Here is a 23,647-nt window from a genome sequence, read left to right on the forward strand (position 1 = left end):
TTCTTTATGACAAAAATATAAATTAATATCACTTTAATATTAATTTACAAGACATCCGACGGCCGACGCAATTCCTCTAGCAGAGAGTCGATAATTACCCGGCAGTAATAAGTCAACTGACATCTGACTACATCGTTTTGAGTGGTCGAGCCGTGGATATTACCTATATGAATTTTTCTTATTATATAGTATACAGCGCTTTTATATTATAGTAATTTTGTAATTTACAGTTACTTACATAATTAAGGGTTATTTATTTCTAACTATAATTGGGTTAGCTTTTTAGGTATACTTGCCTAACTTATTAGTTTAAGCTTTTAAGTTAATTTCATGAAGGTACCTATACTTATCTAAATCTAAGCTATCATAAATTAAATTATAAATATTTTTAAAAACACGTTTCTATAATAGGACATAAAGGAATATAATAAAATGGTAATTTTTAATATTTTTTTTTTAGTCAAATATCGATTATGATTAATTATTTATGAGTTTATAGCTGCTTTAACTTTAAAAGTTTGATTGAGAACTGATATGAGTATATACATTCAGGAAGACACACCACTCATTATGATTTATATTCCTATGGGAGTACGGTGCACTATGTACTACTTAATTTCCCATCTTATCTAAACTTTAATAACAATTATAAAAACTAAAATACTAGGCTATATCAAACAAAAAATATTATGTATTATATATTTATATAAGCTTATAAGCTGTAGGTAAGTATGTTAGGTATATGTATTTAAAAAAATATTCCATTGCATAATGTAAAAATTTGTTCAACATTTTTTAAGGATTACAAAATAATTATTCATATTTATTATACTTTCTTGCCCCCAACTTCAACAATACAATTACCCTGTAATATATGCCTATAATATTCTATTATAATTTATAGGTACAGCTTACACACGCACTGCACGGTATTTTTATTTTTTGTACACGCGACTACGCGAATCATATTAGATACCTACTATAATACATATCGATCGACTAGACTAGGATTCATACTTGTACAATACAACAGTTATACACCATGATAATACCATTAACGTATTACGTAGAGCCGTATATAGTATATAATATGTATTAAGTAGATATTATAATAACGATCAACGGAATATATATTGTGCATTGTAATACTGTAATAGTTTCCTACATTTATATATATTTCACTTATCGCGCATCAACTCTAAACTATAATTTTCTTTGCGATCATTGTTCGGTATCTAGGATTTTCATTATGACTTATGAGTCTCCTAACCACTTTAATAACTACAAGTATGTTACTATTACACATGTTATATTTTTCACGGCGAATTATTTATATTTTATACGCGTAGACGACAGTGGCGGATTAAGCAATTTGTCACCGTCTCAAATTATAATATAATATTATAAATAGGTACATTTTATTTTTTAAGTGCGGAAAATTTGCCGCTTCAATCACCTAATTACTTTGCCTGTAGGGTAACCCGACGCTGCGTGTAGATAGTATTATTAATTATTATTAAATTTCGTATTGTTGTTTTTCAGTTTTTTCTTCGGACTGCGTAGTACGGATTACAAATTATAATTTATTATAATACATTTAGATTTAGGTACATAATAGGTATCTAATGTAGTAATGTGTGTTTTGAGTTGATCATTATTGTTGATAAATTTGATATCAATACACGGGTGCCCATAGCTAACATTTTAAGAGGAGAGCGACGAGGGAGCAAAATAAAAAAAATCTCAAATTTAAAGTAGGTAAATAAATAAGGTGTAAATAATGTCATTTCAACATATAAATATAAAATATTATAATATGCTATTATTTTTATAACTAATATTTGTATTTGTTTATTATAGTTAATTAAAATAATTTTTATAAGTACCTATACCTACTTAGAAGTCAAAAATAGAAAATAATATATAATCAGATGTATTATTCAGTATCGGTAAATAAGAACTGAAAATATCTTTGTTTTATAATATAAAAGTCATTAGATAATGGTAATAGTTATTAAATTTACAGTTAATATTGTTTTCCCAGGAGAGGTAAATGCTTCGTCTTATTTTCCTTCCCCACAATCAATGCTTATACATCTATATATTACTTAATATTTAATAATGATTACTTGATAGAATCAAGGTATATATATTTTTTAATCATATTAAAATACTTATATGTAATACAAGTTTACGACTATATAAATACCTACAAACGAGTTATAGTCTCACCATTTTAACATCATACAAATGCAGTGGCGTATTTTCAATTTTTTTCTGGGGGGGGGGGGTCTAATAAATCTGACATAATATAGATAGGTACTGATATAAAGAAATAGTTTTTAATAGATTATGAGAATAAAAAATAGTTGTTTTATTATATTTTAAAGTATAAAATCCAAGCGTCTTTTTTTTTCACAATTATTGATGTTCATCTAATACGGGTATTTTATAAAGTGGTAATACATACAATACAAGGAAAAGTTTAGTTACGCGCGGCGGCGGGTTTTAGAGCGTTCGACCGCATCCGTTGGCTAATTTTAAGCCATATTTTATATAAACATTTTGTTCACGGGAAAAAACTGCATCGTCCGCGCGTGCCGACATAAATCGGGGTTTGCAAATATGTAAGAATTTTTAGTTTTTTTTTTCAAAAGTTCTGGGGGGGGTTCAATACCCTTGGACCCCCCCCCCGTAAATACGCCACTGTACAAATGAACTTATACAGTTGTAGTGATGCAGTGCACGTATAGGTTTATAGGTTATCGAATATTTTAATCATATATTAAGGCGGTGGTTCCTAACGGGGGCGGTACCGTCTCCTTGGGGGCATTTAGGTCTCTCTGGGGGGGGGGGGCGATAGTTTTGAAGGGGCGGTGAGCTTTTTCAAACGAAACAAAGAAATCGGTTGGACATTTGCAACAAAGGTGATCTACGTTTAGCTTTGACCAATATCGAACCAGACATCGCCACATTAACAGTTACTTATCAGGCTCAGGGCAGTCATTGATGGGTATAATTTTTATAATTTATGATTTTTTTTTTTCACAATTAAGTAAATCTTTTTGTATAGTAAAGTAAAATTGTTTTGTTAAGTGGTGTAAAATATAACCATTACTATCTAAAAATAAGAGTTTTTACTTTAATTAATAATGTTTTAATATACTGATGAAAAAAATTTGATTTTGCATGGGGGGGGGGGTGTTAGCAGTTAGTTATTACGATAAAGGGGGCGCTCAACTAAAAAAGGTTAAGAACCACTGTATTAAGGCATCGAAAAGTAATAAAAATGTATTTATTTAACTTATTATTATTTGTAGGTAAGTAGTATACGTAATATAAAAGCATTAATCATTAGGCCAAATAGAAACATTAAAAACTATTGAGTTCTAATGAGTTCAACAATAGAATACATAACTAATAAAATATTTTAAAAATAATAAAAATATTTCATTATTTCAATGAAATATTAAAGTAATTACTCGTCAACCGTGAAAATGGGAAATTGAAATAAAGTTATTAGTTTCTAAATAATAACATATCAAATATCAACGTTCAACGTATCTACTATTCAACTATAGTCATCATATTGTATTTATACTTTACAATGTAAAGTTTACATAACGTGCCTATGATATATATTTTTAGAAAAACAAATGTTATTGATACTTTGAAAACGCGTGTCGTAACTCGTAATAAGTTTTCTGATAGTTAGAGATATAATTTTTTTCCTGATAAAGCGGTTGAGAATTTTTGTTCATTAGGTACCTAGTGAGTAAAAAGTGTGAGATCTAAGTACCAAGTAGGTATTTATTATAATATGTGTACAAATAATAAAAAATAGAAAAAACTCCATTTTAATAATTATTAATTATTATATCATACAATCATAATCATATTTCATACAAATTCTGAATTTATAACAAGCATCTAATTATAATTTTATTAAGCACGTGCTTGGTATATATAATTCCATATATTTATTAGTAGTTAGTACATAGCTATGCGATGTAGGTACAAGGTTTAGTGTTTTGGAATTGAAAATAAACTTTATCCTAAATTCCAATATGACCTTTTAAAAACGCACGTTTTGTAAGTTTAAAATATATATTTATCATTTATACACGATTACTCGAATAGCGAAACTATAAACATTAAAATAATAAAACTAATAATACAAGTATGCAATTTGATCAATATTAAAAATTGTAATTTATAATATAATATAGAATACCTATGTGACTATAATGTATATTGTATAACGAGCATGTCTGAGATTCATACTTACTTATTTTTCGCAGACATCTCTCAATTTAAGAAATTAGATGTTTTATGATTTCCCACAATAACTTTTTATATAGCTACCTATTTGTAACTGTTTTTATCGGATTCGAAATAAAATTATTCGTGTTGAGTTATTGAATAAAATCATTATAATTAGGCATATTATGTTTAAATTCAAATCAATTCTCAAATGTACATAACTATAAATTTAATAGATAAATAATCAAAAGTATGACAGAAAACTGTTAGACGTTAGTGTTTCAATTTGAAAAAATTATATCGAATATAAGGGTCCAAAATTATGTTAAAAATTATTGGAAAAAAAATTTACGAGTACACGGAAAAATGTTCAATGAGTAAGAGGTTACCTAACCAGTAACCTTATATTAATAATATATAACTATAATTATCACATTATTGTTTATTTTCCTAAGCAAAATTCTTAAAATTCCAAACCTCTTAAAAACTGAAAATTATAAAATGGAAGCAGGATAAACTATTCTATAGTTAATATTATTTATCATTTTTCTTTGTAGAATTTGTTATAAGGATAAGCGTGGGTGTATAAATACATAAGATAACAAACATTAATATGTAACTTTATTCTCATAAATTATTTTAATAACAACATTATAGTGTATGGGAAATATGTATAGGCATTTTTTTTTTTTAAATAAAAAACAGTTTTATACTGTCTGTATTTTGTATTTTTAAAAATAATACAAATTATAAATTATATAAACATAAATGAATTGATTGTATTAATTTAAAATATGAATAACAAATAATTTTGTATTAAAAATTAATAGTAACATACAATCAATAATATTGTATCAAATACATTTTATTTTGATGATAAGTAATATACACATTATGGCTTAAAGTATTCAATAAATAATTTATTTTTAATCTATAAATAAATTTATACAAAAATAATAAACAAAATAACATCTATAAGTTTTTAGATAAAATATACAATTTACTATAACTTTAATAGTTAACAAAATAAATATATGAATTTTTAATTACTTGACATTTATGTCTATTATTAAAACACAATTCTTTAACAGTACTATAAAAATTTGAATATTAAATAAGGTTAAAAATTACGTTTTAAAATTTGTTCAACAATCATCACCTTCAATTTGATTTGCTAGTCTGTAATCGCCATGATCTAATCCTGGCTTATATCTTGTAAAAACTCCTCCTTTACAAAATATAAGTAATATAAATATATTGATGATCAGCAGTACTGTTGCTATTATATGCCATGTCTTATCGTCCAGTAAATGCTTAATATTCTTTGAATAACAGTAAGTTTGTCCTAAGGCATGGGTCAGATCTGCATCTCCCCAACAAGTTGTACACTGATAATCATTTGGTCCATTACATTTATAACATGTATAGTGACAATCAGAACATACACCATTGTTATTTGCATATGTTTTGACCGGACAATTGACAGTACATTCACCATTGTATATGTTATATCCAAATGCACATTCTGCAATTAATTAAAATCAGTTATTTTATAATACATAAATACCATGATATTTTAATAAAGCTATGATTATGACAAGCTCAATATTTTTAGTGCTAAAAATTAAAAGCAAAGCTGTGTGGTACACTCACCGCAAGCATTTGATTGATGTTAGAATAATACAGCCCATTTTGCATTCCAATACGCGAAGTTTCATTAGTTGCAAAATAGCAAATTTGTATTTAGATTCTGAGAGTTGAAATTGATTAAGGTTTTACATTTTATTTTAAACAAGATAATAGATAAAAATATAATAATTTACTATTAATAGTTATTTTTCAAAATTAAACACATATCTTTTAAAATAAAACCCAATTTATTGTAAAATTTGATACTAAAGTTTTGATTTGAAAAATAATAATTTCACACATATAAACATAAAATAAAAAAAAAAACAACAATTTTTTAATCAAGTTATAATTAAAATATAATGATATTGAGTTAATATCAGAAAACAGACAAACAGGTAGTTTCAGAGTCGTGTTTAACGGGGGCAAGGGGAGCAATAGCCCCGGGCGGAAAATTTTTGAATTATAATTTACTTAAGGGTGGCATATTTTAATTTGCCCTGGGGCGGCAACATAACTTAACACTGGGTAGTTTAGGTCTTTAATGTTGCTTTATTAAATTGTTTTACATGTAAGCCAATTTCTCCATATCAATAAAACATTTTATCTTTTTTAAAAGTTGTTAAACTAGAGGTTAAGCTATTCTAAAAGTAACTAGTAATTAGTCATTGAAAAGATAAGCTATAATTTTTATTTTTTAAATTGGAACAATCCAACATAACTAAACAATATCAAGGCTTGATTCCTCAAAAATAATATATTTTTATACATCATAGTATTAGCATTATTAAAACTAATATATATTATTGTTGTTGAATATTAAGGGTTAATAAATTTAATTCATCTTTATAATTTTAAGATAAAAAAATAACAATAAAATACTATTTCAAGAGATGTACAATTATTAGGTATATAATCAAATTTGTGTACTTGTTAGCCATTTTCATAAATTTTAATGAACAGTAACAATAACTTAAAAACTTTTAGAAATATAAATATTAATTCAGTATTCAATTAAATAAACCTATATATCAATTAATATCTAAATAATTTTAAGACTATAAATGGAATTTTGACACTAATAACCATAGGACTTATGTAAATCATTCATTCCACTTAAAAATATCAGACAGCTTCATCTCAAATACTCGGTTTCTTCACAATGTTCTTGATTAAAGATGATAAATAAAATAATTACAAACTGAAATGTAGAAGATCAGTAAGCTTGCTTTGAATTAGCAAACATTAATAAGTAATTATTGATTATAAAAAAATTAAATCTCAACAAATTAGAAAATATACACAGTATACTTAAACCATGGCTCAAATTTAAAAAAGTTATTTGTACTATTTTTAATATCTCACTCATGAATTAATGATATTAATTATTTTTAGTATTTATTTGTATACTTGCATAATTAATATTATCTAAGGTAAAAACGTGTTATATTTTATATTATGAATTATATGAATGATTTTCATATAAATCGTTGATAAATAAAAAAAATAAATTTATTTATTTTTAAAATTTACAAATGTTATTGTTTTTTTTTCCAAGTTAAATACTTGAAAAACTATTGTTTTAAATAGTACAGTACATGTTAAATAAAATATTTTTTTTTTATCTGTATAACTGTTCAGGTATTTAATGGAAAAACATATAGATTAGCTGGTTAAATTTATTTGGAAAATACAACACAAATCAAAATACTAATTTTTTCAAAAACACAAATATTTTGAAAGTACCGTAATAATTTTATTTACAAGATAAACAGATTTTTGAGCGTAACATACTTTGGTATTGACGAGAGTAAAATATTGATAATAAAATATTTACATATTATGTCTAATAATTAATGTTTTATAATACTGATTTGGCAAAGTTATATCTATTCAATTGATTTAGACAAATTAAGTAGCTATCCAAAATTATATTAACTTAGAAATGCATTCAATTACAATTAAAACATGACTTATTAACACACCAAAACCAATTTCTATCACTTAATTTTAAAACTTAAATCATTATTATATGTATAACAGCTAATTATAAGTTATAACTTATGTCATTATATTTGAAATCTATAATCTATACTGCCAATTATGAGCTAGGAAGAATATAAATTATACAAAACAAACTTGAACATAGAAAAATAAAAACTATATATAGAAAGGAGATTTTTTTTGTTATTATCTATTATAGCATAGTAATAACAATATTAAATATTAATTGTAGTACCATTGAAAATTTACTATAAATCACTAGAACTGTTATTAGAAAACAATAAAATAATACTAAGTCACTGATGAAATATACAATTTTATAATGCCTATTTAGTCAAGAGTTAAACTATAACTTAAAATAATTATACTTATTATTCTAAAATAAATTAACCCAATAAATAACTATAATTATATAAAAAATATGTTTATGATTTTTTTTCTTTAAAAAGGTCTGTTAAAACTAATTAAGTATTTATTAATGGCAATATTTAAATGGTACATTGAAAAAATATTCTACAGAAACGTAAGAATGAAGTAGATTAATAGTTATATATTATGCTGATTCATTATTGTGATCTAGTACTATATAATACTAAGATTGAAAATATAATATTATTTAAACACAATGAAATTTTGGTTTTGTAATTTTTTCAGTACCAATTGACCAATTGGTCATACTTTAATTTATAAGCAATATAAACCAAATCATAAGTTTAAAATTATAACTATTTAAATGTATTAATGTTTATATACATTAAAATTCCATGATGCTTTTACAGAAAGTAAGCATAGGTATTTAAAAGATAAAAAAAAAACTTTTAAATAATTCAAACACATTTTTAATGGTATTACTATACAGACTTAAAAATATATCACACCAATTCTTAAATGTATTTATAAATTAAACAACATATATTTACTTTTTAATTAATTTGTGTAGAACAATTTACGCATAGTCGTAATATCACATATCATAAAAATGTATAATATATTATTTAATATTTTATTATATTATGACAATTGTACAAATATTATTTTGCTTGTAGATATAGGTTAGAAAAAAAACTATTATTAATCTACAACTAATAAAACCATAATTATGAATATTTTAAGTTCAAATAGATTTATCAAGATTAATGGGAATAAATATTAAAATAATTCTAATATTGAAACACAACTTTTTTGATCGATATATATATGAATATATTCATAAAACAATATTATATTGCAATTTTGTTCAATTCAAATATATATTTTTTTTTAAATAAGAAACATAATTCATATATCATGATATTAGATTTATGATAAATAATTATTTTTTTGTATAAAATATAGTTAAACATATTGTTTGAAAAATACACTATGGTTAATCTAATATTTTTGAAATAATTTCATGTTTTAAAAAAAGTGTAAATAATTTTTCATTCCACACTTAGAAAAAAATGAAAATCTATCATTCTTTAGAGATTTATATAGTTAGAATTATTGTACCTTTTTCATAAATGTTAAATATTTTATATTTTATATTTGCATGTATTGTTATAAATATATTGTAACTTGAATGATATAATTGGGCTTATCCCACATCAAAATATAAATCAATAAATACATATAATGATCTATGAATATTATATATGTACAAGTCGTTTATTCTAGTCGATGGTTATAAATATTTAATAATAAGAGCACCATTATTATTTTGTTAATTAACATTCAAGTACAGATAAAATGGATCTGCAATTTAATATAGCCCATATTAATTAAGAAGCAATAAGTTAAATGTTAATTAGAAAATAATATTTTAAGATTTTAAAATTAACTAAAGAGAAAAATAGCCAGGAAGATATAGTTTGAAAAAGGTCAGACGATATAAAATTAAAAGTTCTTAATGTTTTTCCAGTTTTGTTTTATAAAATTGTTCACAAAGATAATACTAGTATTCAGCATTTTTGTATTTGTATCACAGATAGTTAAATAATAATTAAAAGACAAGATAGGAACATAAAAAACCAAATATATCTGAAATCTAACTGATTTAAATCTCAAAATATTAGGATAAAATTTTCAAGCACACAAATTATAATTTTTAGTTTGAAATACAAATATTTTGTGTTGGCAGTAAATAATTTATTATTAGCAGAAAATTAAAGAAAACTTTTTTAGTAAATAGTGGCAATTGTAATTTATAAAGTATGTAAGAACAAAGCTCCCTTAAATGTATTATAAATAAATACATGTTATATATTATTATTTATTTTGTTCTTATTTTTTTAAATTGTATACATGATGAAAATGCAATCAAATATTTAATGTCCAATATTAATAGCTATATTATCTACTAAGAAATATTATTACAATTTAGTCAAGAAAATACAGTGTATTATATCTTGTATAGCTTGAAAACTACAGAATAGCATAAACTGCATGAAGTACTAAAGTATATTAATATGTTTAATATTTTTAAGATATAAAAATAACTTTATGCAAATTCAAAATGAGTCTCTAAATCATGTTATTTTTTCAAATTATCATTGAACTAAATATTATAATATTATGGATGTTTGAATGTATGATAATAATTAATAATTATTGATGTAAAATAGTTGGTACATTTGAATGGTCACTAAATTTACAAAATCCTTAATTTAAAATATTTAGATAAATATGCAATAAAAAATGATTTAATATTACCTAAATATGTACGCTATGTATTGATTTTTTTGTAACCAATTAATATATTTTATTCACATTTTTATTATAAGTATATAGTACATATTATCATATTTAAATTGAACAGGAAAAACAAATTAACTTTCTACGCCTTGTTAAAACAATTATAAAAAAAATTGATTTTTGGTAAAACACATCATGTAAACATAAACTTTGGCAGTATGTACTTTTAAACTCCTCAATTCGTAGTTTTATATTTAATTAAGTAATTTTTAAATGAATTACATTTATATTGAATTACTCATACTTTTTGAACTAAAAATAAAATTTGCTTACACGGGAAATCATACAAAATATATGGTAAATATAATAAAGCATAGGTGTGTGCCATGTTTTAGGTTAAGTGCAGAAAACATTTTAATTCACAAACAGCAAAATATTTTATAAAAGGTTCAAAGGTTAATATATTTATTTAGATAAAATATAGTTATTGTAATACTCAAACTAAAACTAGTAATAAATAATTAAAATTTGGCTGTGGTTATACAATTGATTATAAAGTAGAGTTAGATATATTTTTGAACCAAGTGAGAACTTTTAAACTACTGTAAAAATTTATCAAGTAATAAATTATTTTTAACTATCAAACATGTATGATTATAAATTAAATATTTGTAAATACTACAAATTGGAAACATATTGGTTATTAATAATTTAGAATTTTCCTTAGTTAAATTTTTCACCCCAATATGCAAATTTTACAAGGCTTATTAGAGGATAGCAGTTCAACTCAAACTACTCATTTAAAAAGTAAAGCAGGTTTAGTCAGGTGCAATAAAAGCATACCCTACTACATCCATGCGCACACCTATGTTTTAAAGAAATTGAAAAAATTTATATCCATTAACCTTTATTAATTACAATGTATTATTAATAACTAATATATTTGTAAAGAAAATAGGTACTTGTTTATTGTACTCAGGACTGTACTAAGTTTTGGCAGGCGCTAAGCAAACTAAATTTTCAGGGCTCTTTTATTTATCCTTGGATTAGGCATGATTTTTAAAAGAAAAATTTGTCTTGTATACAAAAACTAATAATTAATTTATAAATGACAATACATGGATACAATATTAATAAATAAATAAGTTCTGAAAAGTAGTTGAGATTTATTACCTAAATTACAGCCGAGGCTCCTAAGGATTTTTAATTTTTTTGTAAGCACAAACCCCAAACAAATGACCTAAGTAAACCGGTGGTCTGAATACAGCCTTGGTTGTACTTAATGGTTCTATAATATTAGTCAGATTCTTTAGTATATCATCTATTGATCTCTGTGATTGTGAATAAAACTAGTTAGCTATCATGAAATTATCTATATCCATGTAAATCTATCGTCCTTTCATTTAAGTAATTGTCCAATTACTAAAGAACCCAAGCAGTTCATTAAATTGATTATATAACTGTTAATATTTATTTAAATCGTGTTTCACATAATGTCTAACTCATTATCATACGAGTTATAACAAACAAGTACCAGGAAAAAATATTAAAACTGCAAATGCTTCAAAACGTAAAATTCAAGACCCATAGATATATAATATTATTTATTATATCTATATTACAATAATATTAAAACAACTTTAAATTTATCATTGCAATACACTTGAGAGTAAACATTAAGATCAATAAAAAAAAAAAATAAAAATAAAAAAAATGAATATAATTTTTATAATTATCTATGGGCCTTACAAAAATTTAAAGCCTGAAGCAATTTATATGGCACTTTTATGGGAAGACTTAATTAAACCTTAACTTATTTACCCTGTTAAAAATAAGGGATTATTGCACATAACATTAATAACAAACCTAAACATTTAGCAGTGGTCACGCGACATTCTCCAGATTTGAAATTTATTTCAGGTTCATCTTCTGATGTCAGATTTTGGTTTATATTCATAGTAGGAAGTATATGTGTTTGTTCTGGAGGTAATATTGTTCCATAAAAAACCATTTCCCAGTCAGTCATGGTAGCTATAACCAAAAATATATACATTAATTTATTAAGTACAGTCTATAAATTTATTAATTAAATAACAATCAAACAACTATAATTATCAAAATATCAAACAAGAACTATATATTGGCAACATAAGTGGTGAACTAAAAATTGTGAAATTGTAATTTTATTTTCTACAGCTATTTAAATGTGAAATAATTTGAAAACATATTTAGAAATAATAAGAAAAATAGACATTTTAGCATAAGTATTAGGTAATGACTAATGAATAATGATATATTCAATTAAACAGTTATTATTTTGTTATAAATACAAATATGTATAAAAATTAAAATTAAATTAAGTATGTGAATAAAGAGTAAAAAAGGAACTATAAAAAAAATATTAGATTAGATTATGATGTATTATTGTAAATAAATTGTTGATTTACAATAGTAGGGAAATACAAGTAGGTAATCAAATTTTAAATATGATCACAGTGCTGACTAAAAATAACTAATCACAATTGTATATATATATATATGAACTATAGTAGGCTAACGTGTGCCTAGATTTTTCAACTTTAAATAAAAATCTAAATACGTTGTAGATTAATAATTAATTTAATTAAATAAAAAGCATTAATTTGAAATGTTTAAGAAATATAAGAAATAACTTTTTATAATTTTAAAATAATTATAAATATGTTAGCAAATATATTTTTCAATTAAGTAATAATGTGCAATAAAACATACTTTTTACAATAAACTAATATAATTCAACACAACTAAATTAATTAATTAATAATATTTTATGATTACAAAAATAAAATAAATACCCTATGATGTAATAAAATATAAAGACATTTATTTGACTAAAATAAGCAAAATAATAAATGATACCTATTTTTTTTATTACTAAACTATAATTATAGCATGGCATGCAAAGAAAATTGTGATTTCCATGCTGACATTCTTGCCTGAAGTTGTAGGTGATATGTTTCTTTCAGGCGACAAATTTTTTTTTGTCTGCCTGCCATCCACATTTTGTAAACTGTAGAGTCTATGGCTGCTAGGATATGTTTGGATGTTGTCTGTTAGTGTAGGAGACAATTTGGATGAATTTTTAATAGGAAATAGAACAATATGAACATTTGGTTTATAACTAGAAACATTTTGTTTTGTCAGGGTACTAACTGGAGTGGTAGACTGTTTTTGTGATTTACTTTTTTTTGATTTTTTTTTTGTATTTTTGGAATTCCTTCGAGGAATTGGTTTGGGTGGCTGTTCCACAGGATAGATATTAGGAGATAATGTCCTTGGGGAATATTTAGTACCATACAATATCAAACACCACTCGTGTAAAGAAGATCGACCTAAAGCACATTAATTTGTAAGTGGCAATAGATTGTTAGTAAATTATAGAACTTTGATAAATGATACATTTAAAAACATTATTTAGTAATATGTACATAATTTAAATGTATTATAATTATTATTATTTAGTCAACCTCATTGACGGTATTATAAATTTTATTTTTACAAAAAATAAGTTAGTTAAAAATATATAAATTAAATTTTTACCTAATAATTTTCCTTCATTATGAATAGTCAATTGCCAAATACCAAAAGGGCGTTCTCCCCACATATGTACAGTCATAAATGGCCACACATGAAATCCGGCATGAGAATTATCATGAGTTCTTGGAGCAAGTAGTGTTGATTTAGTACCACTTGGAGAAGTCAAATCAATTTTTATATCACCACGTCTACTAGCTGTTAATGATATTTTAGCTTGAACATGTTCTAAAAAATTCACGCTATTGCATTCTTTTACTAAAAGTTGTATTGTAACTGTGCTACGTGCAGGTACTGGTCTGTAATATAATTTAAACATTAAACAATTACAAATAAATAATTTATTAAACCAAGATAAAAATGTATTAAATATTTGTTTAATCAAATATACTTTTCAAAAACTTGAGCAGTAACATTGCAAATATGTTGAGCTGGAACAGTTTTCCATTTACGAGCTAATCTTACCATTGTAGTGGCATCCATCAAACCATAGCCAAAAGAATGACTCACTAAAAAAATATTTAATCATTAATATATGAATGCAAGACTAACATATTAAATCAATTTATAGCCTTTATTTATTTTTTCCTATAAATATATGTTATAGTTATTTTTTAAGTATTGTTAAAAAGTTTAATATCCAAATAACAAATAATAATTTAATTCTGTTATGCATAGATACCTTTTCGTCCAACACCATTAATAATCCAATCAGAAGCTAATAAATGAGTTGGTCTGGCTGTTAACACTACAATATGTTGCATATCTCTCCAAGTTAGTTTATTATTAGCTTCTAATGTTAAAGCTACTATCCCTGCAGCTAATGGCGCGGATGCAGATGTACCAGTATGATTACTAGTACATTCATGATGAAGATCTGTTGTAATGATCTATAATTTTAGAAAATAAAATTCATTCAATAATTAATTAGTTTTAAATATTTTTAAGTTACTTTATAATGTATTTTTTTATTACCTGGCTTTCATAATTACTTCCACTACTATACGTTGTTGCTAAAGTTGAACTACAAGCTTCTGAATACCAAGGGACATGACCATTTTGTGTAGCACTACTTATACTTAATGTCCAGATAGCATTTGTATATCCATCACAATTACAATTATCATGTTCACGGCCACCATTACCAGATGCCCATATAAATATTGATCCTTTACCACCCCGGCCTTTTGATATACCCTCAAGAAATGCTCGAGTAGCTAATTCACCAGGCCCATCAACAGTTTTACCATCATCGTCTGGACCCCATGATGCACTATAGATGTGAATATGCTGAGGATTTAAACTTAAAGATCGAGCTTCAACTGCATCAGTCACATCTCCATCTAACATTCGAACACCACCTATACTCGCACCAAATGCAACACCAACTGAACACAGAGAATTGTTAGCAGTTGCTGCCACTTCTCCAGCACATCTAGTACCATGACGGTTTGTGTCCATTTGATCATATCTAGGCATTGGATCTTCATCTCTGTTGTTCATATCATAACTAGCTGAGGGATCCTATTAAATACATTTGACAAAGGCATATTTATTTATAATTAATATTATTAGATTAACCAGGAACTGTTTTTTTTAAATTAGACTTACATAATTTTTTATTAGATCTGGGTGGTCTTTTTCTAAGCCATCATCTAATATTGTAACAACAGATCCTTTTCCTGTAATCCCTTCTTCCCAAGCACCTTGAACATTCATATCCATATCTCTACCACGGTTCTAAATAATATTAAAATTTAGAAGGTTATTCATATTATAATGGTATAAATGTATTAAAATTAATAAAATTCATAATATAACTAATAAGTAATAATTAACATTGAAAAAAGTAGATACAGGAAATTAAAAACATTCAAGGACATTTTACACGAGTCACAAGGTCGTCACAATTTTAAATTATACAGGGTAAAAAAATAACATTATGTACAATGTTTGCATATTATAATATAATATTATTACTCAATATTTGATTCATAAAGAGTATTAAAATCGTTAACTATGATTTATATTATGATATTTTATGAAGAATAATATTCTATTTCAAATTACTTACTAAATACCACATTTTTGGCCATTTTGGATCATTTAATCCTCCCTTAGTTGCAAATCTTTTTGAACTTCTGCTATCTCGAACATAAGTTAAGTAGTCTCGTTTTGATCGACTTAAAATTCTTTGTTGTTTTGCCCACTTCACCTGAAAAAATAAATAAAAAAGTGTTTACTTTTTAGACTACGTGACAAATAAAGTGATTTGGCACTTTTCTTTAAACATTTGTTTAGAGAAAGCAAAAGAGATAAATATGTTGTTTATATCTAAAGAAACAATTATAATACAATAAATAAGAACAAACATGTATAAAAGTAGACACATATTTTTCATTTATGGGCTAGACTACAAATAGTAATGGTCAACATGAATTCTATACATCTTTTGTTTTTAAATAGTGTTGTAGCAGTACTGTCATTTAACCAGGTATAGTAAATTAGTAACATTGTTATAAATATAATAACAATATAATATATATTAGTAATATTACTAATGAAAATATATTCATTTGAATACTTTTTGTTTAAAAATATAATTTATAGAATAATTTATAAGTAGGTACGTAAACATAATATTATATAAGAGATCTAATAAAAATATTGTCATAAATATTTTTAATTTATCATAAATTATTTGTTTTATATTAAATACGTTTTAATATATTGTACAAGTATACTCAAATTAAATATTAATAAGGATATTTTTTAGAATTTAGAGGATGTCTACCCACATATGTTGTCTCCATTTTACTAACGTATAATACGGTAACAACAATAATTAAGTTCAGTAGTTCCAGTTTTGTATTGTTAGCCTAAATATTAGTGAATTGACTTACAATCAAACTTGAAGGTAAGATAATTATCTGTGTTCTCTCATTGTCTTTTTAGAATATTTTTAACTTTTAAGTGAATTATGAGTATGTAAAATATTAAAATTTAATAATACACTAGAACATCGATTATCCGTGCTCACTCTTCCAAAAATTTAAAAATAAGTATGAACTGTAGATATATATGTAGTTATAATTGAACATTTTATATTACATAATACACAATATCGACAAACGTATTAATGATATTTTTCTTGAAATCTCGATTAACCGTAGTTTTCATTTATCTGTGTGACCCCCTCCCCACCATTAGCGCGGATAATCGAGGTTCCACTGTACTCATAAATTCTGAACCTAAATACTGAATATGTTAAGTGCTAAAAAGATGGGGACAACAAAATGCAATGGAGATGTGGGTTGATGTCTTCTTAATTTATAAAATAATTTATTGATCTATAATTATTATACTATTTTTAGTACATATTTTAATTTATCCTATTAATTCAGTTATATTAATTTGACCTTAAGCATTAGCTTGGTACATGATAAGTTAATTTTTTTTCATATTTAATCACCAATTAGAATGAAAGAAATCTAAAATCTGAAAACAGAAACAAACAGTTAACTTTAAAAGTTGAATCAGTTATCTATGACTTAATAATGTACTAAACTAAACAATTAAAAAAAAATGAATTTTAATATATTAAGAAATAAATTAACCTGTACTTATATTTTTTTAGTTAGCTTTTGATACTCATCAGTGGAAATCAATAAATGTCGGTGAAGAACAATCATATAATCAAGTATTAGAACAATATTTAAATTATTATAATTATTTATATCAGCAAAATTGTATTTTAAATAATCAAAATAATAATGTTTACACCAATCCAATTTCAACAAATATCACAAATGATAGTTCAGTTCCAACAAACATCACAAATACTATTCCAATAAGTGTACTTGAAATGGAAAATAAATCAACAAATGACAAACAGCCAACTATAAGACCAATATTTCCACGAAAAAACAAAATATTGCTGCCTCTTAAACTTAAAACAGAGCCAATAAAACCATTAAAATCAAAAATAAGACTTATTTTATGTAAATCTCAAAATAAAAATAGCATCTAAATAAATTTATTTACTTACATTTTGTTCAGATGTTAATTTTTTATGATGTTCAAGCCCTGGGTTAACTGATCGCTTCGATACATGATTGTGTTCTAGATGATAATAGTCTGGAAATATCTGAAATAATTTATGTTAATGTACATCCATTATTTTTATTATACAATTTGCACAAATGATGTATGATAAAATTATTTGAAAAAGGCATAAGAGAAAGAGGAGACTCATTAGTCTATCCACATAATGGATATATAATATTACTTATGGACCTATATATATTATTTTTATTTGAAAGTGAAGCTATTTATTTTTAAATATTTCTATACCATATTTATATAATAAGCCTATTTAATATATTAGAAATGTGTTTCCCAAAACATTTGAGTACGGAAGAGCATTTTTGTGGTATTAAAAGTAATTATGTGTATTTAGATTTACTTTAATAGTTAAAATGTTAAGATTACTATTAATATTGTTTTATTTGAAACATAAAATAGAACTTTTATTTTAATTATTAATTATTACTTGTTTTTATCCCATAATTGAATTCTAAAAAACCAAATAGATTCAAAAATAGTTTGTAGATATTGATTTGGTTTTTTGTTTTATCAAAAATAATAATGTTTAGTATTAAATAGATATTTTAATTTAATAGACATCAGAAACATTTGTATTGTTATATTTAGTAAAATATCAAAAACATATTTTATAGCATTCAGAATGAAAGTATTAAAGTTAAATGCAATTGGTTAAGTAAAAATAATTTAAAATATTCCATACATAAATATAATTATTATACAGGCTGATTCACCAAGCATAAGTACTTATCCTTTTTTTTTCCAATAATACAATCATTCAAGATCTGATTTTCCCCGTTTTTTTCATTAATAACAAATTTATTCAAATTCAAATTCTGTTTTTTTTTTTTTTAAATTATTTAATATACTTAAAGAACATATTTTCAAATAATATTGAGTATTCATTTAAAAAACAAAAGTTCTTATCGCCACACAACATTATAAAGTAGTATAATAAAGATTAAGAATTTAAAAATATAATTTTTATAAAAACATTAAGTTTAGATTTAGGTATTAAAAATTAAAAAAAAAAAAAAAAGAGAATTTGAATAAATTTGTTATCAAAGGAAAAGGTGGGGATAAACATGCTTGGTAAATCATACTGTATAGCAGTGTTTCTCAAAGTGTGGGTCACGACCCACTGGAGGGTTGTAAGTCAATTTTTGGTGGGTTGCGAACAATTTTTTGAATTATAAATCTATAAAATACTAAATACATAATACAAATTTTGTTTTTTATAACTTATTTTTGAAAAGTGAAACCATGTGGGTCACAAAAGATTTTTCGGAGGAAATTTGGGTCACGGTACTAAACAGATCGAGAACCACTGCTCTATAGTATAGAATAGTACCTATGTTTATTGTTTAGAGATAAATTAGTTTTTTTTTTATGAGTACATTTTAACTACTTAATATCTAATACATCAAAAATTTTACTTGATAAGATGTAGATTAAATAAGTATTAAGCAACTACATGTAAACAGTTAAGTTAGTAAAATTCTAAAAATGAATTAAAGGCCAATGATTATACATAGGTCATAATATTATTGTCATAGGCTAAAGGTGATCTGTAGATTTGAATAGTTTATTCTATGATTTAATAAATTACTAATACTATCAATAACTGCTACAAATTAAATACTATTATAATACAATATTTATTTTATTTTATATTTTTTACTTGTTAGACTAAATAAGAAATATTTATGCTTAGTAGAGCAAAGTATGTTTTAAGTGGGGTTTTAAGCAATAGAATCTGTCAATAGTTACTTTAAACAAATTCTAGTACCATCTATAATGTATTCAATAGAACTACATTATTATTTTATAAAAGAAATTTCATCATAATAATTGTAATATAAAATAAGAGTTTTATTTTTAATATGGTTTGATTACATTATTATGTATATACCAATTACTACAAATGTATATATATAAAATGGAAACAAAATACACAATATTAAAATTGTATTTAAAAATATTTGCATTCGTTATATGATGGTAAAAATTAACAATCAAACACCACAATTTAATTTATCTTTTTTTATAGCCTAGTTATTTATGCTAACTAAGAATTATTGTAGGTAAATCTAATAAAATTCATACTAAGGATTTTTTTTTTTTTTGATTATAAATGTCATGCATTACAACAGGTTTATTTACTTAACTAATTTCAAATTCTAATAATATTTATGTATTTGATATTACAACAGACCTGTTTCTAAATTTAGTTTATATAATTAGTTTTAATTTATAAATATTGAATAAATATTTTTAATTATACCTAGTTCATAAAAATATTCACCAACCATAATTAATTAAGATTATTTATTATATTAAAATTAATAATACAAAAAGTGTCTATAAAATGTGAATAGTTTAAATGCATTTGATTTTATTATATGTAATAAAATTAATTGTATTTTGTACAATTAGTTTTATTATGAAAAAGCATCTGATTAGTACATTTAATATACATTATGATAGTCCTATTGTCTATTAGTATTCATATATAAATTAATATTAAAAAACCTATATGCTGCAATCAGTTAAGATTTTTAATAATACTCAATAAAAATATATGGTACTTTCCTGTTATACGAGACTACCATGATTTTTGACAACATCACAATCCTGTTATTTAAGACTACCAAAATGGTACTTTCTTGTTATACTAGACTACGGCTAATTTCGTGACTACCGCCCAAGACTACCTCCTTTATCGGGACTAACACAATTAGCTATATGATATCCACTATTATTTTTGTATTCATTATAATTATTATTTTATTATTTTTAGTGACTGTACGCAACATATGTAGTGTGTGTTGTGTAATATATTACAAATGATTACTGGGTATTTAAATCCTTTTTTTTTATACATATAATTCGAATATAGCCATCCAAACAATATCTGTTGATTAAAAAAATATCAAAGAATCAAATATGCAGGTGCATTATACAAATATAAGTATTAAATAAAACTAAGGTAATCTGTGATAATAGGAAAATGTGCAAATTTTGGTAGCCTTAGATAACAGGATTTTGGTGTTTCACAAAACAACTGTGGTAGTCTTGGGAGTTAGTCGCGAAAATAGCCGTAGTCTCATAAACAGGAAAATATCAAATATACGATGTGATGCATATTTGTAATTTATGTAATATGTATATTGTTATGTAATTTAGTTATTAACTTAAATGATCTATGTTATTGTAATTATTATAATTGATTTTAAGATATTATGTTACATATTTACAAGATATGATACAATTTTTATTTAATTTATAACATTTATTGGCATTTTGCAAAAGAAATTAGAACCTTTTTAATGCTCAAATATAAGCTGATCTATAAAATAGTTTGTCTTGCACATTTATCTTAATTTTCATCTGTTCGCACCTTTCAAAATCACATTTCCAATCGTTAGGACAGCAATTTGACCGTCAGTTTTTTATGTCATTAAATTAATTTTATTTTTAGTAAAACCTACAAGTTTTGAAACAATTAGGATCAATGTATTTTGTTACAACAAGCTTATTTTTTCTTAAAATTCTTTATTTATATTACCACATAATTGTTTATAGTATATAAATTAAAACAAAATATTCAGTTGTTATCTTATGGAAGAGAGTGTAACTCGAGAATATGTGATACCATCACCGCTGCATTAGATAAAAAATGAGCACACAATTTCAAAAAGACGGCTAATCTGACATCCTAGCTAGTGGATGAAGGTTAAGCATTACTGGGTTTTAGATTTTTAGTGTATTTTATAATGTTAATTATTAACTCTACAATAAAAATAAAGGTGAACTCGAGGATAAACTATATTATGTAAGATATAATATATTATGGTATTAAACATATTTGAAAAGTATTATTATTTTTAATTGACCTTACTACAAAGCTAATAAGTATTCTTAATTTTTTAGGAAGTACTTAACCAATATTTAACTGATAAAAAAAAATAAAAAATATGAAAAATTAACAACCCCTTTTTTTGGACATATATACTTAACCAAAATAATCAAAATGAAGTTAAAGTAACAAAATACTGAATTACATGAAAATTAAAAACTTAGTTAAATTTGTCTTGTTCTCATATTATTATTATTAAGCATTGGTAGTCATTAGACAGCCCACCAGTTACAATATTGTTAACCAGATCAATAACTCAGGATCAATAGAAAATGTTATAGGTTGTTTTGATTTATAGAATAAAATTTTTGAATGAGAGAGTTGGATGTCTATTGATAAAATAAAACAAGATTATTTACCTCCCCTAGTAAAACAAATCCATGTTTTTCTGTTATTCTTTTGGCTATTTCTAATCCACCTTCGATGTGAGCCGCCCACTGAGAAGAATAGTCTTGAGCTGAAATCCATTGTAATGCGACTGTCCACAATAGAAATGAAACCGTGCAGGCAGCCATGGCGCTCGCCCAACACCGGCCAATTGTGGCAAGACTCAGTTCTCAACATCAGTCGTATAACAAACAAAACGAATGAGGATAATAGTCATCATATTGATTGGTTACGTATGATACGCTGCTTCACACTAAATCAACAAGAGACAACAATAAACACTCATTACAACGGTCTCGAAGACACTATACAGTATACAATACTATAATATATCTCCCATTTTGGAATGGTTCAGTCACATTTTCGAGCCGATCAACATATCGACTCGTGATGAAGTTGACGATCATAAGATAGAGTGAAATAATTTTAAGAAAACAGTTAATAAAAAAAAACAATAACGACTTACATCTGCGTCACAATCGACTTATGGACGACGTCGGGCCCGTTGGCGCTGACTGCATGGTGTAGATAGATACTAGCGGACGTCAGCGAGTGTGACGGACGTAAAACGTTTGACGGCGGCGGTGATATTGTCGGCAGAACAGTGAACGCGAGTTGAAGAATTGACACACGCCGCCAACTACTAACGGTACGACACTATTATAGTCTATTCGCTAGCTAGCAGCTAGGTTAATAAATTTTAACGATTCGGCGAGCTTGCTGCCTACTTGTTCGTTGCACCTTGCACTAAAACGCTATCAGTGCGCTACTGCTGACAACTTGCTGGGATTCGGTAATTGGTGTGTGCGTGTGCGCATATAAATAATACGTTCACCTTCACACGGAGGCGACGGTCCGCGGCTGATAAGTGATAAACTGATAACCGATTAGCTACCGTTTGTAGATAACGACGACAATGCGTATGTAGTGACCACGAAAACATATACCCAGTAGAGTAGTAGGTATTTACCTACCTACCTACCTATCTACATAATATGATAATATACTTTGGGTAGTTAAGTTATACAGAGTGATCAATAAAAGTATTTTCACACATTATTAGTGAAAACTATTAAATTAACACTTGAAAATATT

The 23,647-nt window shown here is 24.9% G+C and overlaps 1 protein-coding gene across 3 annotated transcripts; it reads right to left on the minus strand.

The window, feature by feature from the left end:
• Nucleotides 1-5,306: 5,306 nt before the first annotated feature.
• On the minus strand, nucleotides 5,307-23,347 carry LOC113551665 (furin-like protease 1). 3 transcript variants are annotated; one of them, XM_026954043.1, is made up of 12 exons: nucleotides 23,019-23,347; nucleotides 22,525-22,805; nucleotides 18,191-18,289; nucleotides 16,217-16,357; nucleotides 15,754-15,882; nucleotides 15,118-15,666; nucleotides 14,825-15,032; nucleotides 14,534-14,651; nucleotides 14,149-14,441; nucleotides 13,545-13,940; nucleotides 12,436-12,600; nucleotides 5,409-5,788 (listed from the first exon to the last, which is right to left on the minus strand). In XM_026954043.1, the coding sequence occupies exons 2-12, from the start codon at nucleotides 22,678-22,680 to the stop codon at nucleotides 5,409-5,411; spliced, it is 2,634 nt and encodes an 877-aa protein (XP_026809844.1). In that variant the 5' UTR covers nucleotides 22,681-22,805; nucleotides 23,019-23,347. The 3 variants fall into 3 exon arrangements, with proteins under 3 accessions (XP_026809846.1, XP_026809845.1, XP_026809844.1); XM_026954045.1 differs by lacking the exon at nucleotides 13,545-13,940 and having other exon boundaries at nucleotides 5,307-5,788; nucleotides 23,019-23,343; XM_026954044.1 differs by lacking the exon at nucleotides 23,019-23,347 and having other exon boundaries at nucleotides 5,307-5,788; nucleotides 22,525-22,680.
• Nucleotides 23,348-23,647: the final 300 nt, after the last annotated feature.

Source organism: Rhopalosiphum maidis, chromosome 2 (genome assembly GCF_003676215.2).
Source record: "Rhopalosiphum maidis isolate BTI-1 chromosome 2, ASM367621v3, whole genome shotgun sequence".
Taxonomy (NCBI): Eukaryota; Metazoa; Arthropoda; class Insecta; order Hemiptera; family Aphididae; genus Rhopalosiphum; species Rhopalosiphum maidis.

What these genes read in the sequence shown, in the direction of transcription:
- LOC113551665 (XM_026954044.1), bottom strand. Translation starts at nt 22,680, where the DNA reads ATGGCTGCCTGCACGGTTTCATTTCTATTGTGGACAGTCGCATTACAA. An exon ending in GATTTGTTTTACTAGGGGAG is followed by an intron (nt 18,290 to 22,524) that starts GTAAATAATCTT and finishes AAATTATTTCAG; the next exon opens with ATATTTCCAGACTATTATCA. An exon ending in GAAGTAATTATGAAAGCCAG is followed by an intron (nt 15,033 to 15,117) that starts GTAATAAAAAAA and finishes CTAAAATTATAG; the next exon opens with ATCATTACAACAGATCTTCA.